Source organism: Schistocerca serialis, chromosome 4 (assembly GCF_023864345.2).
Source record: "Schistocerca serialis cubense isolate TAMUIC-IGC-003099 chromosome 4, iqSchSeri2.2, whole genome shotgun sequence".
Taxonomy (NCBI): Eukaryota; Metazoa; Arthropoda; class Insecta; order Orthoptera; family Acrididae; genus Schistocerca; species Schistocerca serialis.
The window spans coordinates 681,954,294-681,977,305 of NC_064641.1; the positions used below are offsets into that span (position 1 = coordinate 681,954,294).

The 23,012-nt window shown below is 40.3% G+C and overlaps 1 protein-coding gene across 1 annotated transcript in view; it reads left to right on the forward strand.

The window, feature by feature from the left end:
• LOC126474690 (26S proteasome non-ATPase regulatory subunit 2-like) overlaps positions 1–23,012 on the forward strand; it is a 209,118-nt gene that overhangs the window by 133,143 nt on the left and 52,963 nt on the right. Inside the window, exons 11-12 of the mRNA XM_050102168.1 lie at positions 8,086–8,337; positions 20,105–20,274. Coding sequence (XP_049958125.1) covers positions 8,086–8,337; positions 20,105–20,274 — 422 coding nt within the window. The remainder of the gene's footprint in view (positions 1–8,085; positions 8,338–20,104; positions 20,275–23,012) is intronic.

The window sequence follows — 23,012 nt, forward strand, 5'->3', positions numbered from 1 at the left end:
CATTAATCCAGGTTTTTAATGACCAATCTTAGTGAAGCGCAATATCTGCAGTTTCTTTTGAGAACTTTTGCTGGGTTACTTAAAATATGCTCTTATCGCAGATAGAGATGGAATTTACTAGCAATAAAAGAATAAAGCATATACAGAAAGATTCAAAAGAAAGTATTCATGTGATTACAGTAATGACTTTATTTTGGAAATCTGGATATAGACTGAAAGATTAGCTCTCACAGTTTCTATGGACATTCACAGACATTTGGTGTGGGCTCCATTTGTGACATGACAAATGTCCATTCGATGCTGTATTTTGCCAGACCCAATACAATGTAACTTGATCAAGGGATCTAGGTTAGCTGCTATAACTCCTGTGGAAAATAGTGGTTTGTAAACCATGCTCTTCACACATTCCCAAAAGAAAAAAAACATTGGTGTTGGGTCAGGTGATCCAGGAGGCCACAACAAGAACAACGCATCATTTGACCCAGCATGACCAATCCAGCACTGAGGAAGATTGTCATTGAGGTGACTGCATACAAGGTTAGAGCAATGTGGAAGGGCTTGTCCTGGTGCTAAATGAGGCAGCAACCATAGAGAAAGCATATCGAGATAGGTTGTGTCTGTAATGGTAGAATCTGTGAAGAAGAGAGGACCGGTTACTCTGCAATTGGTTATTCCAAAGAAAACATTCAGTTTTGAGACGTATGTTCGTATTCCAGAGAGGCATTTGTATTTTTTGTACTCCATATTCTCAAATGATGCTTGTTCACTTTGCCACTTAAGTGAAGTGTAGCTTCGTCAGAAAACACAATCCTGTCTGTGAAACCATCCACCTCTATTTGTGCTTGAAAATCATTGCATAACTGTTTCAGTTATTATTTATAGGATAGTTTTAGGGCCTGGAAATTAGAATTCTGTAAGGCTTGAACTGTAGACATTTGCACAACACCATTGATCTGGCACAATGTGTGGATTTTATCAGGCTGTTTTCATGATCATACAAATGTTTCTATCTTTGCGTTCACAACAGATGGCCATCCCGTGGTTTTCTTCTTGCATATGCATCCTGCTTCCTCAAATTTCTTGGCCAGCTAGCAATGTTGTACCAGTGTAGTAGCACTTTACCAAACCTGATCTGAAAATTCTTCAAGCAACGATTATTGGTGATGATTTTGTGTACTCTATGACATGACACCAGTGATGGACAACAGCAGTGACTTTCCATTGTTTCATTGTTGCCAACCTAAACTGTGTGAGTTAATGTTTCAGGCTATATGTGTATTTCTAAAATAAAGTCATTACTGTAGTCACAAGAATATTTTCTTTTTGTCCCATTCGTATTGAATCACCCTGTATTTACATCATGGTTTCTATTCAGAATGATCCATTGTTCATCTTTTAACATTCATCTGTTTAACCTTCCAAAATGTAGGTGTATCAGTGCTTTGTTACTCCCAATATAGTAAGGAAAGTTATGGCAGAATGTAAATAATTTAGGAGTAAAAGGAGCAGCAGCAGCTGAAGTTTTGAGTCCTCGACAATCATACTAAAAAGAATGAAAACTTCGCTAGCTTTCAGAAGAAATCCTTTGATGAGTTAGAGTACAAAGATGCACATGCATATGCACACACACACACACACACACACACACACACACACACACACACACACACACACACACACACATGCGTCTGTGTGTTGTTATAACCTTTAATCCTAATAAATTGCGTGGATATACAACGTAGAGCAATAGCGAGTTACATGCTTCCAACTCCGAATCTGTCACTCCACTGCCGTGCCGTGACATGCGGCCGGCGCCGTTCATAGCCAGGTGGTGCTCCCGCGCTCGGCGGAGCTGCAGAGCGCCTCTATCGCCGTGTTCGCGTACTGACGTAGCGGCACTTTTAAATCTCGTGGCACTGTCACAACACTTTTCCCCTCTTGAAAAAAAAACACTCACTTCCTTGGAGACAGGGACAGTGCGGAGACATCCACGGCCTCTTGGGAGGCCCCGAGAAGATCCCGCGGAGAAACACGAGAGTATGGTTGAAAATGTCCAGGACGGAAGCTTGCGCATGGAACGCGCCTCCTGGACGAGATGATGGGGGAAAACTCCGGAGCAGCATCCATAGGTGTCATGGACCTGGGGGTGTGCTCCAGCGAGATGTGTCCTGGAGAAGGCGGCGCCGCGACTGGGGCCGTTCCGGCGTACTCGGAAACGGTAGCGACGTCGGCTGCAGCAACACGCCCGGAAGATCGGCAGCAGCGGCAGGACTGGCTTCTCGGGCTGGTGGAGGCGAAAGAATGGGCGGTGGCACCGGCATGGCCACCACTCGTGGGCACATCTGGTCGTAATGGCGAACAACCATGCCGTCGTCCGTACGTATTTCACAAAGCCGGCAGCCGCGAAGAGCCTGGACCACCCCTGGAATCCATTTAGGGCAAGATCCATACCCCCGTGCCCACATGTCGGCACCCACCGGGTATTTTCCCGCACTAGGGGACACAGTACCAGGCCTGACAGGGTGAAGCAGGTGCAGTAGAGTGTGTGGTTGGCGGCCATGCAAGATTTCAGCAGGGCTGCGATCACCCAGAGGCGTGAAGCGATAAGAACTCAGAAATTGCAACAGAGCATCATCTGTGGAAAAATCACTAAGGAATTTTTTCATCTGGCTTTTGAAAGTGCGGACAAGGCGCTCGACCTCCCCATTCGATTGCGGATGGAAGGGCGGTGCTGTAACATGATGAATCCCTTGTCCAGTACAAAAATCACGGAAGGCCTGCGAAGAGAACTGAGGGCCATTGTCCGTGACAATCGTGGATGGAAGACCTTCTAGCACAAAGATTTTGGACAAAGCCAGGGTCGTCGCCGCAGTGGTGAGCGACGGACATCAAACAACAAACGGAAACTTCGAAGAGGCGTCAATCAACAGTAGCCAATAAGTGCCGAGGAAGGGGCCGGCAAAGTTAGCGTGCACCCGTTCCCACGGCTGCACCGGATCAGGCCACGGAGAGGGCATAGTACGAGGTGCAGCCAGTTGTTGAGCACACTGACCACATGCAGCGACCATGTGGGCAATGTCCGAATCAATACCGGGCCAATAAACGTGCCTGCGGGCCAGGGACTTGGGATCCGATGCCCGGGCCTTGGTCCTGTCCGGCCAACCCTGTTGAACAAAACCGATCACCTGACACAGGACCGGGTCCCACACAGTAGCCGACGCGACCTGCGAACCTGTAAGTGGAAAACCCTCGACCGCGCGACGTTCTTCCTCATCAATGTGGAAACAGAGGAGTTCATCTCGATTGAAAACTGGGTCTGGTCCCATAGGCAAATGCGACAACGCGTCAGCGTTGGCGTGCTGGGCCGTGGGGCGATAGTGAATCTCATAGTGAAAACGAGACAAGTATAGGGCCCAACATTGCAGGCGGTGAGCTGCCTTATCTGGAAGCGATGCCGAGGGGCTGAACAGAGAGACCAGCGGCTTGTGGTCGGTGATGAGGTGAAACTTAGAACCATACAAAAAAAACGCTGAAATTTTTTAGAGCATAAATGATAGCGAGCGCCTCCTTTTCGATTTGAGAGTAACGCCGTTGGGCATCGTTGAGGGTCTTGGAAGTGTAGGCGATGGGTTGTTCCGACCCATCCTCATACCGATGGGCGAGAACAGCCCCTAGGCCATACTGTGACGTGTCAGTTGCCAGAACCAAGTGCTGACCCGGACGGAATGTGGCAAGACAAGGCGCCGACTGCAAATGAGCCTTCAGGTGGACAAAAGCCTGCTCACACTCGTCGGACCAGCAGAAAGGAACGTTTTTGCGTAACAGCTGATGCAGAGGATGAGCCACCGCCGCCGCGGAGGGAATGAATTTGTGATAATAAGCAATCTTGCCTAGAAACGCCTGAAGTTCTTTGACCGTAGACGGCCGGGGTAGAGCGGTAATGGCCGCAACGTGCTGTCGTAGAGGACGTATACCCTCACGGGACAAGTGGAAACCAAGATAAACAATGGAGGGTTGGAAGAACTGTGACTGGTCCAGATTGCACTTCAACCCAGCCGAATGCAGAACCCGAAACAGCGAACGCAAATTGCGAAGGTGCTCCTCAGTGGAGGCCCCCGTGACAACAATGTCATCCAGGTAGTTGATGTAGCCGGGAACGGAAGCCATGAGCTGTTCCAAAAACCGCTGAAAAATGGCCGGCGCGCTAGCGACGCCAAATGGTAACCGCTGGTACTGATACAACCCACAAGGAGTGTTGATGAGAAATTCCTTGGAAGAAGCATCCAACGGCAACTGATGGTACGCCTCCGATAAGTCAAGTTTGGAAAAGAACTGGCCCCCAGCGAGCTTGGTAAATAACTCCTCAGGACGGGGAAGAGGATAAGTGTCAATGAGCTCTGAGCGTTGACAGTGGCTTTAAAATCACCACACAATCGCAGACTCCCGTTTGGTTTAGAAACCACCACGATGGGCGATGCCCATTCACTGGAGGTAACAGGAAGGAGAATCCCCGAAGCTGTTAACCTGTCTATCTCAGCTTTGACAGGTGCACGCAACACCATCGGAATAGGGCGTGCCCTGAAAAACTTAGGGCGAGCTGCAGGTTTAAGAGTAATGTGGGCTTCAAAATCCTTGGCACGACCCAGACCAGCAGAGAATACGGACGAGAATTCAGAACACAAGCCATCCAGCTGTTGATACGGAATATCTTCAGATATGAGGTGCACATCATCATCAATGGAGAACCCGAACAACTGGAAAGCATCATAACCGAACAGGCTTTCAGTGCCCGCATGATCCACCACATAAAACGTGAGGGGCCTAACAACAGACTTGTAGGCAGTGGAAGCATCAAACTGGCCAATGATAGGAATTTTCTGCTTATTATAAGTTCGTAGATTTCTCGTAACTGGAGACAAGGGAGGGGAGCCCAACTCCAAATACGTGCGAGAATTAATGAGAGTTACTGCAGAGCCAGTGTCCACTTGCATGCGAATGTCTTTATCCAGAACACGAACAGTAACAAACAACTTATTTGTTTGAGAAAGCACACAGTTAACGTCCATGTCCGATGCCTCGTCCTTGTCGACAGGAACATTAGGGGACTGACACACAGAAGCAATGTGGCCTTTTTTCCTACATGAATTACATGTGGCCCAACGTTTTGGACACGCGGCCCTGTCATGCTGGACGAAACAACGTGGACAAGAAGGAAGTGCGGAACGGACCTGCTTCTGTGGTTGCTGTTTTCGCTGCGAGTGGGGCGGCCCAACGCAACGTTGTTGACGCGAGTGAACCGCCATCACATCGTCGTTCCCCTGTGAAACAGGCAAATTGTCCGTGTCGAAAGTGGTCTGTACAGCGCCTACATAACACCACGCATCTATTTGCGCACCAGCAGCATGAGACACTTCAAAAGATTGAGCAATGCGTAGAACTTCCGACAACGACGGGTTTGGCAGTTGTAAGGCACGTTGCCGAACTTCTTTATCAGGAGCAAGCCGGAGATGAGCGTCCCTAACCATTGAATCAGCATAAGACTCATGATGAGTGTCCGTGACAAACTGACATTTCCTACTCAGACCGTGTAGTTCCGCCGCCCAAGCCCGGTAGGATTGATGGGGCTGTTTACGACACCAGTAGAACGACACGCGGGCAGCAACGACATGGGTATTTTTTCGGTAATAGGTAGACAATAAGTCACACATTTCTTGGAAGGACAGAGAGGCTGGTTCCCGCAGAGGGGCTAACTGAGATAGCAGCTGATAGATCCGTGGGGAAATCCAAGATAGAAATAACGACTTTCACATAGGAGTGTCGACAACGCCGAAAGCCAAGAAGTGTTGCCGCAAACGCTTCTCATAATCCTCCCAGTCTTCAGCGGCCTCGTCGTAAGGAGGGAACGGAGGCGGAGAAGAGGAAGACAGACGATGAGTAAGCGACGTCGACAACGCCTGAATAGCAGCCATCAGCTGTGTTTGTTGCGCCTGAATAGCAGCCGTCAGCTGTGTTTGTTGGTCAATGAGCGCTTGCAGAAGCTGTCCCATGTCTGCCACGACACGAACACACAATGCCACAACCCAGGGAAAAAAATATCCCATCCTCGCCGCCAAAAAGTGTTATAACCTTTAATCCTAATAAATTGCGTGGATATACAACGTAGAGCAATAGCGAGTTACATGCTTCCAACTCTGAATCTGTCACTCCACTGCCGTGCTGTGACATGCGGCCGGCGCCGTTCATAGCCAGGTGGCGCTCCCACGCTCTGCCGAACTGCGGAGCGCCTCTATCGCCGTGTTCGCGTACTAACGTAGCGGCACTTTTAAATCTCGTGGCACTGTCACAACATGTGTGTGCGTGTGTTTGTGTGTGTGTGTGTGTGTGTGTGTGTGTGTGTGTGTGTGTGTGTACACCTAGACAGTCATGGAGTGATTTTAAGTGATCGATATATTGTGAGATGCCAAGTCTTTACTCTTCCCTGTAGTAACAGTTAGCTTCTTTTCTGAATTGCCTGGTCACTGTCTTGTTCTCTCTTGATGTTCTGGTCCTGCTATGCAGTGCCACATATCTGACCACCGACTTCTTTTCCAATTGCAGAGGAGAGAGAGCTATAAGAGAGCTTCTACAAGTAAACAACTCACTACAAAATCACAAAATATGGTTTCCATAATTCTTCTATATTCAGATAAGTTCTCAATTCACAACAACAGATAATTAATAAAGCTTTTCAAACAACATGTTCATCCATGATGCTTCAGTGCTCGAACAAAATCATAAGTTTGTATTTAAGAGAGCATGGCACAGAGTGTATATAACAATATTCTTTTTTAGTTAGTGCTCGACCATTGTCATCAGGCCACTTTCTTCTTTGAAGAACACAGCATCCCCAAAGCATGACTGCAAAGTGCAAGTGACCCCTCACTGGCCAGTCCAAATTACTTATTGCTCATCACTTTCTGTGCTGTACTCAAATTTTTCTTTCTCATATCTGCACATGAGTTCCAACAAACTCAGACACAGTGATGCTCTTTACATACTACTAATTAAAACTAGTCAAAGGAAAGAGAGATGTGTTGCTCTCTTCACAGAAACATGTACCACTCCAGTGTGTGTGTGTGTGTGTGTGTGTGTGTGTGTGTGTGTGTAGGTACTGTAGCTCATCAAAGGGTTTATTCCAAAAGATAGCAAAGGCTTCATTCTTATTCACATGCCTGTCCATGACTCAACACTCTGCTATTTGGTGTGTGGGCTCCATTACTCATAAATTATGTACATCATTACCATCAGGTATTTGTATGACCTGATGCACGTGATCTGTGACCTACTGACAGTATAGTCAAAGTTTACTGTACATTTAAATGAAGTGCAGTGTACACAGTAATGTTCTTCCGTATCTAGAACCAGCTACAGTTTTTCCTTGATACCGTAAATTACTTCTCTCTGTTAATGTGTACAATTATTCATTCCTGAAAGTCTTTCTTTGTGATAGACTGTACAGGATAAAACGTATGGAAGAAAGAATAAGTGCTGGATTATTTAAATACCAAACGTATTTTTGCAATGTTGAACATACAGGTTTTTGCATACTTCAGTTGGTAACATTGTCCCATAAAATTTGAGACAGAAGATCATATGGCAGTATTTGTTTGGTGTATTTATGATATGTGATGGTTATAATCCTCTGAGAAACAACCGCATATTTCTGATGAAATGTTTTTAAGATAATTCATGTGAGATTAGCAACTTCTGCTGGGATGCCCAAAAGCGTGGTTTGAGCCCATCGGCATGAGTTATTGAGTATTCCACTGAAGCAGTTCCATACTAAGGTAAGGTGAACCACATGGATGCTAGTCTTCTAAGCCACTTAAAGGAGGTAATTACTGAATCTTTAGCAAACATTATGTGCCACAGCCATGTGCTTCTGGTCAGTCTTTCTCTCTCTCTCTCTCTCTGTGTGTGTGTGTGTGTGTGTGTGTGTGTGTGTGTGTGTGTGTAAGATAATGACATTTTCAAGAATGTGAAATGTGTCTTGACTTCAGGAACATAAATAATATTGCTTGTGTGTACTACCATTTTTGTCAACAGGTCTTGGGTTAGCTTATGCTGGCTCGAATCGTGATGATATTTTGGAATTACTGTTGGTTGCTCTGGCAGATGAGAACTCCAGTCCTGAAGTGGTTGGTCTAGCTGCTGCAGCTTGTGGTCTCATTGCTGTAGGTACTTGCAATGACACTGTTGTCAGTGCAATTGTTCATCGTTTGCTCCATATGTCAACAATATTGAAAGCTAGCACATATGCTCGTTTTCTACCACTGGGCCTTGGTCTCTGTTTTCTTGGTAAGTGAAAATATTTAAATATATTTTTAATAATATTTCCCCATCATCAGTGGGTTCTCTTTATTTTTCTGTCAGATGTGTGTACCTGTAAGTTGTACCTGTAATTGTAAACATTGGCCAGGAATGCCCTCTCATAATTTTATAGTTTTTGCAAATGAATTTTCCTTTTAACACGATGTACACCTAAATATCACACACTAACAAAATGGAAAGGGTAGATTGCTACTCACCACATAGAGGAGGTGCCGAGTGACTGACAGGCGCAATGAAGTACGCTACTAAAATAGAAATCATCTTTATTGTGCCTGTCTGCTGTTCAGCACTTTCTCTATGTGGTGAGTACCAACCTATCCTTTCCATATTGTTGTTATTCCATCCAGGACTTCCACATCACATACTGTTGCTCACATAACTTCTTTCATCTGCAGTACAATTGATATTTTTGTATAGTAAACATAACTGGCTAAGATTGAAACTTCTTGGCAGACTCAGACTGTATGCTGGATCAGGACCTGAGGTGAGAAGTTTGCTTTTCAAGGGCAATACAAATACTAGTTGAGGTATGTAAGCAGGACACACACTCAAATCTTAAATTGAGCCAGCAGCTCTATTCCTTTTCCGAACTTCACATTTTTCATCTGTCAAGAAGTTTCAAAACAGTAACATACTAGTTAGATAGTTAATTATTGCAGAGTGAAAGATTCATTCTGGAATAACAGAATTAATTACAATAATGTTTTATACAAGATAAAATGCTGTTTTATATATCCACAAGTAACAAATATTATGATTTTGAGACACAATTGATACCATGTAGGTCTTAAGATGACTTTTTAATCTACAGTACATACATTATTTGTTCATAATTTTTATTCAGTACAGGTACACTCATGATTATTTTGTTATCTAAAAACAGTACTTAAAATTCCTATTACTCCATATGGTAGTTTTACCATTGTACATTTTTAGTTTGCATGAAATTTTGAAAGGTTATTGACAAAAAGTTTGTCTCCCTTCTGACTCACAGCAGGTGGGCCCCTTTCAGCCTGATGTCTGAGTGATTTGCCATTCCTTTTTAACCTTCCCAAATTGATCTTTCTTTGCCCTCTCAAGAAGGAATTATGAATTCAAAAAGCTATAATACTTTCTTGTAATTTTGTATGCCTATAGTCAGTGCTAAGAATATTGCCTCCTGAAGTAAGTACTGTCCAGAAATCCTGTCCTATCTTTTTATAGTTTTTAAAACAGTTTCTTTAGAAGTACACCTGTAACAACAGGAGTATTAGTACAGTTTTAGCCTGCTGTTCCATTTTCCATTTCAGTATTTGATTTTTCCTCCTCTTGGCCATTTACCACTGGACTCAGTGACTGATTAATTTATACTTTTGGAATAAGACTAGTGAAAACTCATCTCAAAAATGGCCTTACTCTTTGATTATTTGACCAATTCTTGAGGACTGGTCGTAATCTACAACTCTACTTGGATTCGATTACTAGAAGAGACTAGATATGATTACTAGAAGAGACAGAGAAGATCCAAAGAAGAGTGACACTTTCATCATGGGGTTGATTTAGCATGCATGTAAACATTATGTTGTGCTCATCATAAGCCAGTGGCAGATGCTGCAAGACAGGCATATATGTACAGACATCAAAAAAAGTTTTGCACCACACCAGTTCCCAGAACTCCTGAAGATAGATGTTGAGTGTGGATATTGTATCACAGACAAAGTCCCTTTGACTGTTCAGAGATGTCACTAAACCCGCCCAAAGATGTAAACAACCATGCATGATCAGCGCCTATTAGATGGAGGGGGTCTGACAACCAATCAGTTCCAGTCATTCCACCAGGAGATACATGGCTCATGTTGTCTGTAGTTCAACCATGCCTAGACAGTCAGTACACGGTTCAATCACGTCTGCATTTTTACTTTGTACCAGGAAGGGCTCTCAACAAGGGAAGTGTCCAGGCATCTCAGTGTGAACCAAAACAATATTGTTCAGACATGGTGGAGATACAGAGAGACAGGAACTGTCAAAGATATGCCTCGCCCCGGCCACCCAAGAGCTACTACTGCAGTGGATGACCACTACCTACGGATTATGGCTCGGAGGAACCCTGACAGCAATGCCACCATGTTGAATAATGCTTTTCATGTAACCACAGGACGTCATGTTACGACTCACACTATGTGCAATATGCTGCATGATACGTAAATTCACTCCCAATGTCCATGGTGAAGTCCATATTTGCAATCACAACACCATGCAGCACGGTACAGATGGGCCCAACTACATGCCAAATGGACCGCTCAGGATTGGGATCACATTCTCTTCACTGATGAGTTGCATATGCCTGCAACCAGACAATCGTCAGAGACATGTTTGGAGGCAACTCTATCAGGTTGAATGCCTTAGACACAATGTCCAGCGATTGAAGCAAGATGGATGTTCCCTGCTGATTTGGAGTGGCATTATGTGGGGCCGACGCACATCACTGGTGGTCATGAAAGGCACCGTAATGGCTTTACAATACGTGAGTGCCATCCTCTGACCAATAGTGCAACCATATCGGCAGCATATTGGCAAGGCATTTGTCTTCATGGATGACAACTTGTGCCCCCATCATGCACATCTTGTGAATGACTTCCTTCAGAATAACGACATCACTTGACAAGAGTGGCCAGTGTGTTCTCCAGACATGAACCCTATCAAACATGCCAGGGATAGATTGAAACGGGCTGTTTATGGACAATTTGACCTACCAACCACTGTGAGGGCTCTATGCCAAATCGCCATTGAGGAGTGGTACAATCTGGACCAACAGTGCATTAATGAACTTGTGGATAGTATGCCACGGTGAATACAGCCATACATCAATGCAAGTGGACCTACTACTGGGTATTAGAGGAACCAGTGTGTACAGGAATCTCGACCACCATTTCTGAAGGTCTCACTGTTCAGTGGTACAACAGACAGTTTGTGGTTTTCATGAGCAATAAAAAGGGCAGAAATGATGTTTATGTAGATTTCTAATCCAATTTTCTTTACAGGTTCCAGAACTCTCAGAACCAAGGTGATGCGAAACCTTTTTTGATATGTGTATGTTGGTTCACTGTTAAAAGTCCAATAGCATATTTTCCCAGAAGATTCAAGCAATGTAACACTTCCTCACACATTCATTTGCGAACTTAGCACATAAGAAAAATCAAAGAAATTATATATCATAAAGGTTCTTACTAAGCCATTCTTCCCACATATTATTTGCAAATGAAACAGAAAAGGGGGAAGGGGATGATAGTGTATCAAAAGTACCCTCCTATTTGGAGCCATATTTCAGGTTTGTAACTCCCTAGTGAAATACTGGACACAAAATTTTTACTTAAGAAATATAGTTATTATTGGCACTTTCTTTCGTTGCTATCAAATCTTCACAGACAGTAGACTACAAACAGAATTTTAGAAATGTAAGAGTTACTTATTTTCATAACATGCGAGTACGTAAAAATCATGTGTGGTCCAAAGTAGTATCTGCAGGAATGCCACATATATGTGAAAGTTTCTAACTAGTTCATGAAACTTGAATTTCTAAGCCCTTCACACTTTTTGCATATTACTCAAATGAAACTTTACTAAGAACTGGAGGATAAGCCTTTACTTACTATGAGAATTAAGGAAACCAACCAGGATGGATACCACTGTCCTGTTGTACAACTATCCTCAAAGTAGTAAATCTTGATGGACTGCTTTATAGGGAACAAATATGGATGAAATGCTCACTAACTTGCTCTGCAGACAGTGTGATAAGTCAAGCTCTGCTGATTGTTGATCAGTATTGAACCAATCATGTTGATCTAAGCCTGACCAAAAAATACTCTGGTCTGCATTGCTGTGAGTGTAGCAGCACTGAGTTAGGTGATGCAGTGCTAAGACACTGGACCTGCATTCAGGAACATGGCAGTTCAAATCACTGTCTGGCCATACACAATTAGGTTTTATGTAATGTCCCTAAATTATTTATCTAAATCCCTTGGAAAGAAAATGGTTAATCTTCCTCTTTATCCTTCCTCAATGTGAACTTGTCCTCCATCTTTAAAGACCTCATGGTCAACAAAACATTGAACCTTCGTCTTCCTTCCTTTTGTCAGCTTACCTCTGTCAAGGTTTATCACTGTTCACTGTGTCTTGGGTAACTCTTTGGTCTCTGGCAGGTTAGTGTATCACGAGCAGGTTTGTCCAAGGTCCCCACTACCATATGATGTTAGTATATGGGCATGGGTGAAATAATACTAAGGTTAATGGACTGAGGAAACTCAGCCAATTGCTTTAGGCTATGGGGCACACTTTACTACATGCCATTTGGCTAAATAGATAAAAATGTCGACCTTAGAAACACAACTGCTTTATTTCAGAAGAACAATGTGCCAAACTGTCAGATATGAAGATAGATTAGTGCTATTGCAAAAGGAGTTAAATTATATGTGTTTTTCCCTGTTACTTTATACTATGCAGTATTTCTCAAAAATAAAAAAGTAGTTAAAAAAGAAAAATGAACAATTGCTGGATCGCAATACAGATATAGTTATTCACACAGTGAAAAAGATTGCTCAACAAAATATCCACATGTAACTCATCACCTCAAGTGTCTCATCATCATAATCTGTTAAGGTAAGGTAAAATTGTTCTCAGTTTAGTTCAAATACTGTAGTTCTTTATTAGGTGTGGTCCTGTTGAATGTTACATGCCCTCACATTTATCTGATTTTCTAACTGACTTACCCAGCCACTTATAGGATGACCTACAACCAAATATGGACCTTGAACCACAATTTGCTTTGATGTTGTACACATACACAAATCATTGTCGGAGGTGTAAGAATCAATAACTGGCAGTAAAAACTTATATTCAACTGGAAATAGAAACATGGAGCTGTAGTTTGTAGTATGAGACTTTCTGACTCAACTGATTTACAAAAATAGGTACTATAAGATTCCAAACAGAAGTTCAAAATAAGCAAAAAGATTGTCAAATCATGATTATGTGAAAATGTCATCAACAAGGTGAAAGCTGTATCTAATGCTGCAAGAAAAGACAGTGAAAAGACAACTAAAATAATACAACATGAAGCTCCTGAAAAACTTGGATGTATCTGCCAAAGTCATAAGAACTTTTAGATGCTATTAGGGACTTACCTCAGAAGTCTGACAGCATTCCAAAAGCATGCCCTCCCTCACTGCTGTTTTTTAAATTAAAATAAAAAAATATTCACAGTAGTAAAAACCTTTATGGACACCTGCAGTTTTTCATTAGCAGATTTTATCTTCCAGAAAAATTGTAGAAACTGCAGCTGCTGAATTTGAGAGAGTTAAAAATGTATATGCCCATTCTGTGAAAAATTCGTAAAACACAGGTAACATAATGGTTTTTTCCAGAGACAATTAAAGAAGATATTGAGGCTGTTTCTTTGGCCAACAACATTAGACTTCAGAGAAATTTTAAAAAGTGGACCACAGTGAAGCCTACAACGTGCCAGCACAAATTCAATATCTTTCTCAATAATTTTGTATTTATTTATGAAAACAATGTGCCTCAAAAATAAGAGTGTCTGCAGACATAGGTGGAACATCTGTAAAGTAACTAGACTCAGAAATGAGACACAAACACTTATTACAAATGGTACTGTAATATATTAAGAAAAGTAGCAAAAATCTCATTCACATTGTGTTTGGAATTCAGAGCTCATGTAGTGGTATAACATCAATGCAGAATAATGTTAAAAGACAGATAAGGAAAGATGTCATTTAAGAGAAGACAGATACTAGGGTCATTTTTAAAGTAAGAAACAATTTGTAATGGTGTAAGAGAAACTTCATTTATGAATGTAAATTGTATGAGAAACTACAGTATGCACAATTTTTCGCTTTTAAAAATAGTCACCATTAACATTTAAACATTTGTCAAGTTGTGGAACCAGCTTTTGGATCCCAGCATCAAAGAACTCCACTGCCTGACCATTAAACCAGCTAGAAACAGTTTCTTTCAACATTTCATCATTTCCCAAGCACTTTTCACCAATAAATTCTTTCACTTTTGCAAACTGATGAAAGTATGATGATACTAAGTCATTGCTATATGGTGAATGATCCAGTAATTTCCTATGGAACCTGTCCAGTTGTGTCTTTGTTCATGCTGCAGCATTAGGTCGAACATTGTCGTGAAGCAGAATTACACTGTTAGGAAGGAGTCTCGCCAGCAATTTTGAGTACGCACCTAAGGTTTAATAATGTTTCACAGTACCTCTCAGCATTTATTTCGATTCTTCTCAAAGTCTAACAGAAGAATGCCTTCCTGGTCCCAAAAAACTGTGGCCATGATTTTCCATTGTGAAGGTTCTTGTTTGAATTTTCACAGTTTCGTTGGGGTGTTTGAATGATGCCACTCATTGGATTGACATTTATTCTCTGGAATGTAGTGTGCAATCCATGTTTCATCATTGGTCACAATGTGACTGAAGGACCCATCACCATCCTTGTGATAGGGCTCCAAAACAGACAAAGAATGTGCCATTTGCTTTGTTTTGTGTTCTCGTGTCAACATTTTTAACACCCATCTCACTTTTTTATTGTGAAGTTTGTCACCAATGACGTGATAAACTACTGATCTTGAAACTAGTGAAAATTTCTGATGCAGCTCATCAGTGGTGAAGCGCTTGTTTTGGCAAATTGCCTCATCAACTTTTTGTGTCATGCACATTTCCATCATTCATTACACCTGCACCATAAACTTCAACAGGCTGACAGTGAATTTCTGCAGGATGAACTTTTTTTGCACTTAAGAACCAAATAAATGAGTGCGCTTCACAATCAGTAGGATTACTGATTGACATGGTGGTGAACCAGGCCATATAACCATGACATCACATGAAAGGGTGTGCATACATGATGCGCTATCAGTTCTTACTTTAAAAGTGACCATCTTAATTTTCATTAGCTTAAAATATCGCTGTTGCCAAGGTGATGAACATAACATGAATACATTGCACAGTATGTCACATCATTATACTACTTCCCTATCACACAGTAATTTTCACTTAGTAGTCACTATGTAGTGGATTCCACTCTGTCATTAAAGTTGCAATCTCTCTTATGTTTACTCTCTCAGTAATTTTACCACTGATGAATCAAGTGTTTAAATTTTGTAATGCTTTCCCTTGGTAAGATATTCCAGTCATTTAGTTCTCTACTGGCATTCCAGACTGTTATTCCAGATTATGCATTTATTTTATAATGATTTATAATGATGGTTTTTTCTTCTCTTACATACTTTATTTGTAGCTAGCCTTTGCCTTGTGTCTTACCATCCATGTATACTCTGTATATTCTCCAAATTTGGACTCTTTTTCTTTCTTTCTGGAAATCTGTCCTTTTGAAATCTCACCATAATTTTCATGATACTTGTACTTCTGTAGTCCAACAATACACACCTTCTGCAGCACACTTCATTGTGGTTTGCAGAGTAAATAAGTATGTATGTAAGTATGTAGACATCTGACTGGCTTCTGTTGCGCTCCTTCTATCTGTGTTGAAAGGTATTTATGCAAGGATCCTATATCCCTGCAAGATATTCCTACTGAGGTCTAAAATGTGACTAGTAGGCTTAATCTTACAGACATTAACTTGTGCTCTCTTACATACACTTGTTTGTACCCTCATTAACAAGTGCAGGAACTTAAGATATTTACTACATCACCTACATGTAGCTCTAGTGTAGTTTCTCAGCATCCAGTGTCACATCTAGGTTATGGCATTGTCCCTCTACTGTGATGTTGTCTGGCCATATTTTATGCTAACATTTATTGCTAGTCCTGTTGTATATGAAAGTTATTAGTTGACTCTTCTTTGCATTTCCAGTTATTTGCCCCAGTACAGCTTCTGATGATGAGTTCTAAGTCTTTTTGCTGTTACTTGCAATGTTTTCAATTTTTGTTTCCTTTGGAACTACTATTGGCATTATCAAAGTCTTATTTCTTATTGTACTCCATTACCACAGTCATTTATATAAATCAGTAAAATTAATAGCTCTAATTTACAGCCTTATAGTGAATCACTCTCTGCCATCATTACTTGTGATGCAAGACCCACCTCCCTTACTCTGTGTTGTAGATATGGTGACACCCAGTTTACTTATCTTGCATCAAGTCCCAGCACCCATAATTTTGTTAAAAGTCCCATGTTATCTGCCCAATCAAAGGCTTGGTAGAGATTAACAGCTGTACAGTCAAGTTATACTTCTCTGTCAACCAGTTCCGATAAATCCCACTTTAAACCTGCTAAATGTGATACACACGGAAACCATATGCTGAATAAACTCTGGCTCCTACAGCTTCATCTTGTTTCTTGCTTTCTACAATCTTACCGAGTGGCAACATAGAGATAGAGATGTTTGAAGTCTCATCAGTCAGTGCCATGTGTATGGAATCCAGTGATGATAAGAGTAGGTTGGGGAACGAATCAGTGAAGTGCACCACTTTGCTCCTTGTGTCAGCTGCTTATTATTCACATTTCACCTCTGTACAAGGCTCACTCCAAACAAATATCTTCTGGAAAAGACTTCCTGATACTTAAATTTATATGTGGTGGCGGTCTATCTGATCTTTTGATTGAAAATAATGTACATCAGTAGATGGTATGGGCTTCGAAGACTGTCTTGTTGTTACTGGGTTCACAAATTGTCTTTACTGCAATGAGACGAATGAGTCACAGAAGAACTTTAGATGACTATTATGACTGTTGCTGGCAGGGTCATAAGTAGCACTGTGGAAGAAAGTGCTAGCCCACTATATCACATGAAATTAACAGCACAGCTAGCCACTTTTCTTCTCTTTTCAAGAGGCATCTAGGAACATATAATCAACAGTTGAATGATAAAGACACTGTTATTCCACCTGGACTTTCTTAGGTTACTGCCAAATTGTTGTTCACTGATTTATATTAACTTCATATGTAAGTTCTAGTTGTAAGCTGGCTCACAAGTTACACTATTATTTTGTTTGCTCTTTTTCATCTTGATTTGATTAAAACCTCTTCATTAATTAGCTGACCTGCCCATCTAATGCTTAGCATTCTTCTTAGCACCACTTTTTCAAAAGCTTCCATTCTCTCCTTGTGTCAACTGTTTATTGCTGACATTTCACTTCTTTGCAAGGCTACACTCCAAACAAATACCTTCTGAAAAAGACTTCCTAATACTTAAATTTATATGTGATCTTAACAAATTTCTTTGTGGTTCATTCTGGTGTTTTGATTGAAAGTAGTGATCATCATTTGACTGGTATGGGCACCGATGACTGTCTCACAGTTACTGGGTTCACAAATGGCATTTGCTGCAGGTAAAGAATGTGACCACAAAACTTGTGATGGGATTATAATACCAATCAACACAATTGTAATAATTGATATTTTCCCAAATGGTGCAATCTCCCCATCTAGTATTGTACTATCTGTGTAATTACAAAATTTAATGCTGATCATATAAAAATATTTGGAAAAGGTATAAATGTAACTGCCTTCGAGCTAAGTAGAATGACCAGGGAATGTTATATGACAATTACCCTTCATTTCAATAACAGAGACAACAAATAAGTGAAGAGGTTATCCCAGCAGTTGTTGTCATGCATGGCACATCTTCCAATACAACAAACCTGACTGTGATTTTTGACCACTCAATTTATTTTCAGCTTTGTATACTTGCTTGTACATATTTATGTATATCTCACCAATTGTGAAGCAGTAAATGCACTGTCGAATAGAAAAATGGAATGCATATGCTCTTCAGGTGTAGGAATACAGCAGGATTAGGATTGTTGTTGTACATTGGACCAACAGATGATGAACTGCATGTTAGTTTCTAATAGACCACTGGAAATGCTAGGTGCGACAATAAAGTAATGAGACTGATTTTATTTGCAAGATCTGGCAACCCTGCAGGCTTGCGTAGGCACAATATCTTTGGCCTTGGTCTATAAGCTGCTTCTAGTCCAAGCTGCACATCGATGCAACTGCTCAGTCGTGAGATGTGCTGTAATAAGTTAACATGTGTTTGTGTCTGTCGTCACAGAAATGGAACTGCATAATATTGCAAAGCGGTATGCAGTTTCTTTTTGCGTTAAATTGGGTGAAAACGCAATGACTACTTACGGTGAGCTTCAGAAGGCTTTTGGAGAGGAGGTTATGTTAAGAGCTTAAGTTTTTCATTGGCATAAAATGTTTAGTGAAGGCAGAACGAATGTTGAAGAGGAAGACTGCAGTGGACGACCATCAACCTCACGGATGGATGTCAACATAGTCAGGGTCCATGAATTCATACAATCTGATTGAAGATTAGCCATGAAAATAATTGCAGAAGAATTGAACATCAGTCGAGAAATGGTTTGTCTAATAATAACTGAAGATCTTGGTATGAGAAAGATTTGTGCAAAAATGGTCCCCAAAAATCTCACACCACAACAGTGAGAAACACGGAATAATGTGGCTGCCGATCTATTAGAGCAAATGGAAATCAATCCAGAACTGTTGAGCCGTGTTATCACTGGTGATGAAAGTTGGGTTTTTCAGTATGATCCAGACACAAAACGCCAAAGTTTGCAATGGTGCTCAAAGGGATCACCCAGACCAAAAAAAGCTCACGTGTCAAAGTCAAAAGTGAAATGCATGCTTGTGTGCTTCTTAGATTCCAAGGGAATTGTTCATAAAGAGTGGGTGCCTCCTGGACAAACAATTAACCAATATTACTACAAAGAAATTTTAGAAAAACTTCGTAGAAGAGTTCTTCTTGTCCGTGCCAACATTGCTGATAATTGGATTCTGCATCACGATAATGCGCCATCCCAGTACAGCAATTTTTAACCTCAAAACAAATTTCAGTACTACCACAGCCACCTTATTCACCACATATTGCTCCATGCGACTTTTTTCTATTTCCAAGAGTCAAAATGGCAATCAAGGGACACCATTTACAAACAACACAAGATGTCCAGAAAGCTGTGACGAGGGTCTTGAAGGATATTATGAAAGATGAGTTTCAGAAATGTTACCATCAATGGCAGAAGGGCAGGGAAAAGTGTGTGCACTCAGAAGCAAACTACTTTGAAGGAGACAACACTAAACTTGACTAAAACGGTAAGCAACATTTTTTTTTTACATCACTCTCATTATTTTATTGTCGCAGCTCATAGTCATACCTCCTGTCATTTTTAATGTTACCTCATATTAGGCTGCAGTGTTAACTCTGTTGCAATTAGAATGTTTTGTGTTACATTCATTCATTCTCAGTTTGCATTTCCTGACATCAGCCTTCTGTTTTGTTGCTCTGTTTAATCCCTGGGCCTGTTGCCTTCTCTTTGTACATACTATTCATAAAAGCAAAATTAGACTTTTCATAACAAAAGACTAGACGTATGTAAGGAATAGGCATATGTAAAGTCATTGTGACATGTCCTATCTGAAATTTTATTTTTGTTGCTGCAATCATTCTAATAGGGACAGTGGTTAGTGTCATTGACCTTTATTTCTAATTTGTCTCCAGTTTTGGCTAGAAGTTGTTAAGATCAGTTACATCATGTTAAACTCTTTAACGAATTCTGTATCACGTGTTTGTGGGGACTCTTTCAAAATAGAAGACAAAGACTAATAAAGAGAACAAATTTATCAACAGACTTAGCAATGGTTACATTATTTATGTAAACTATTATTTTATTGTTTTGTTTTAGCACAGAAGGAAGCAGTTCAAACATGTGTAGCAGTTTTGGATGATGTGTCTGATCCATTAAAACAAGTTGCGCAGACAATGCTTCAGATATGTGCATATGCAGGAACAGCCAACGTGCTAGTAATTCAGCAGATGCTTCACATATGTTCTGAGCATCATGAACCACAAGAGGTGATTGTCACATTATGTTACTTTCAAGGATAATGATGGTACATGTAAAAAATGATAGCATATCTTATTTTATCTGTAAATTAACATAATCAAACACTGGAAACTCCAGGTAGGAACATCAACAATGTACGAAAAGACAGATTGCTACTTACCACAAAGAAGACACATTACACTGCAGACAGGCACAATTAAAAGATACTTACCTAAAGCTTTCAGTTACAGGCTTCATCAGCAAAAGAGAATACACACCATTCATAGACAGAAGCAAGCACACCTCATGCACACTTGACCACCAGGTCCGGCAGCTCAGACCAAGCTTCCAGAGCTGGTTGTCATGTGTGCATGGGCTGCTGATGAAGGCTGTTCAAAACTAAAAATTAAAATTGAATTCTCATTATTAAACAAATTATATAAAATCCACATGAGGTTAATATAAACTTGTTGATGATGTTGTTGTTGTTGTTGTTGTTGATGGGGGGGGGGGGGGTAGTGGTGGTGATTTGGAGCTGCTTTTTTATTAAACACGTTGTTCTTTTTTCTGGATACTGCCACTATGAAATTACTTCACTAATTAATAGGTTTTAAACTTGCTTTAGATACATGCAGTGCTATAGGGCAGTAAGAATATGCCCAGTAAATTAATCCATTGTGTCATATTCTTTTCTTATATTAATTAGTTTTACTACTTTTTAGTATTATGATAATATGTTATTAATTTGCTATAGCTTATCCAAGAGTGGCTGTAATCAGCCCTAATTGACAATCTGTCTTTCTTAAAAGTTACTATTTCTTTCTTTTGTAATACTGTGCTAGACACAATGCAGTCTATCCTTCAAAGTCCACCACACGAAAATCATTTTTGAGAAGAATGGAAACCTCAAGTCTTGGGTACAGATAGATGGCAATTAGCTCCTATAAAACTTTGATTAACTTGTTAATTTTACATCATAATGAAATATGTACGTATGTTCAGTGGTAGACTTAAGTAACTCAGTACCTACAAGTTTGACCTATTTACCCAATTTAACTAATTAGCAACCACCGTTTGTCATAGGATACAGACAAAGAAAAGAAAATAAATGAGTGGAATACTAACAGTTGAGAAGGCATTATAAAAATAGCCAAAAATACAAAAATCACAAAACTTCTTGAGAAATACTTATAGAAATTGACGAAATCATGATAATGGAAATAGAAAATATTGAGGGTGGAAAAACCAGAATGATACATGAACTGATGCAATAAACAGTGTTCGTTTTGTTCTTGATTATCAGAGGTGCCATAAATGGTGCACTGAATTGTGAAAAAGTCAGAAGAATGTGAAGAGGTCAGTTTCCATCAACTATTTGATGGTATACCTTATAAAATCCAACTCTGTAACTTTATACCTGGAGTCTGTGTTGAACTCATGATACTTTGAAATAAATCTCCATTAACTAATCATCTTGAAATGTCAGGCTTCTAAATACTACTGAATTGTGAATATCTTTCTGTCCTCCACATGTGAATTTTTGTCTATCTGTCAATATCCTGTAGTTGTCATTCTGTTGATAAAGAAACTACACTAGTAACACCAATTACACACCAGTCAAGATGCCCTGATACATCTTGTGGAGAATGAGGTCTGTGGTATTACTTGGTCTACAACTCTTCAGTAATACTACATGATGAAATAAGAGACTATTCTGGCCACCTTGCACTCAGCTATATATTTCAAATATAAGCATGTCTGATAGTGTAACATCATTAATAAAGTTATTTCACCTTTTGAAAACTGTTTACCCCTAAAGGTAACTCAAATCAAACAGAAGTCAGAAACTAACCATGGATTACACAAGGAATAAAGACGTCATATGGGACAAAAAGAAAACTGTATATACTACCTGTGAACAATTCAGATGTTAGCATTATAAAGCATTACAATGAATACTGCAAAACTACTGAAGCAAGTAATTCAGAAATCTCCACAGCTTTATTATGAGAAAAAGATAATTACGTCAAGCAACAAAATGAAAACTATATGGGATATAGTGAAGACAGAAAGAGGTAGGCCCAAAAAGGAAGAAGAACAGATAGCTAAAAATAAATGAGACATTGGTAATAAGTGCATGTAATGTTGCGAACCTCTTAAACAAGTACTTTGTTTCTGTTACCGACAGATTATGGCTATCAGGTTCGGTAAACAGTGCAATGGAGTATCAATGTTACAAACAACTTCAGTAAAATGGAAATGGCATTCTTGTCTCCTAAAGAAGTAATGTCGACCACAAAATCCTTAAAATATGAGTATTCTAGTGGTTGTGATAACATACCAATGAAGTTAATCAAAGATTGCTCATGTGACTTGAGTTCTTTCTTAAGTTATTTATGTAATCAATCTCTTATCCGCAGAGCATTTCCAGACAGGCTAAAATATGCTGAAGTTAAGCCTTTTTACAAGAAACTACTTGTCTTATTCCTAGTATAGGTGCTATGTATTTAGCTATTGGTTGGAAATAAAGATGTATTACTTGCAACAAATTTCATTAAGGAATAAATATAATGAGGTGCAGTGGTTAGAATACAAAATTTCTTGAACAGGTTTCTACATGATGTTCTTGAATTTACACCACAAATGAACTTTATCATATGCTTTTGCATGCTAAAAACTTTTTCTTGGTTTGATGAGTTATTTCAGAATAACCGTATATATAAATAGCTTTCTCTATATCAGAACCCTTAACAAACCCAGACTGTGA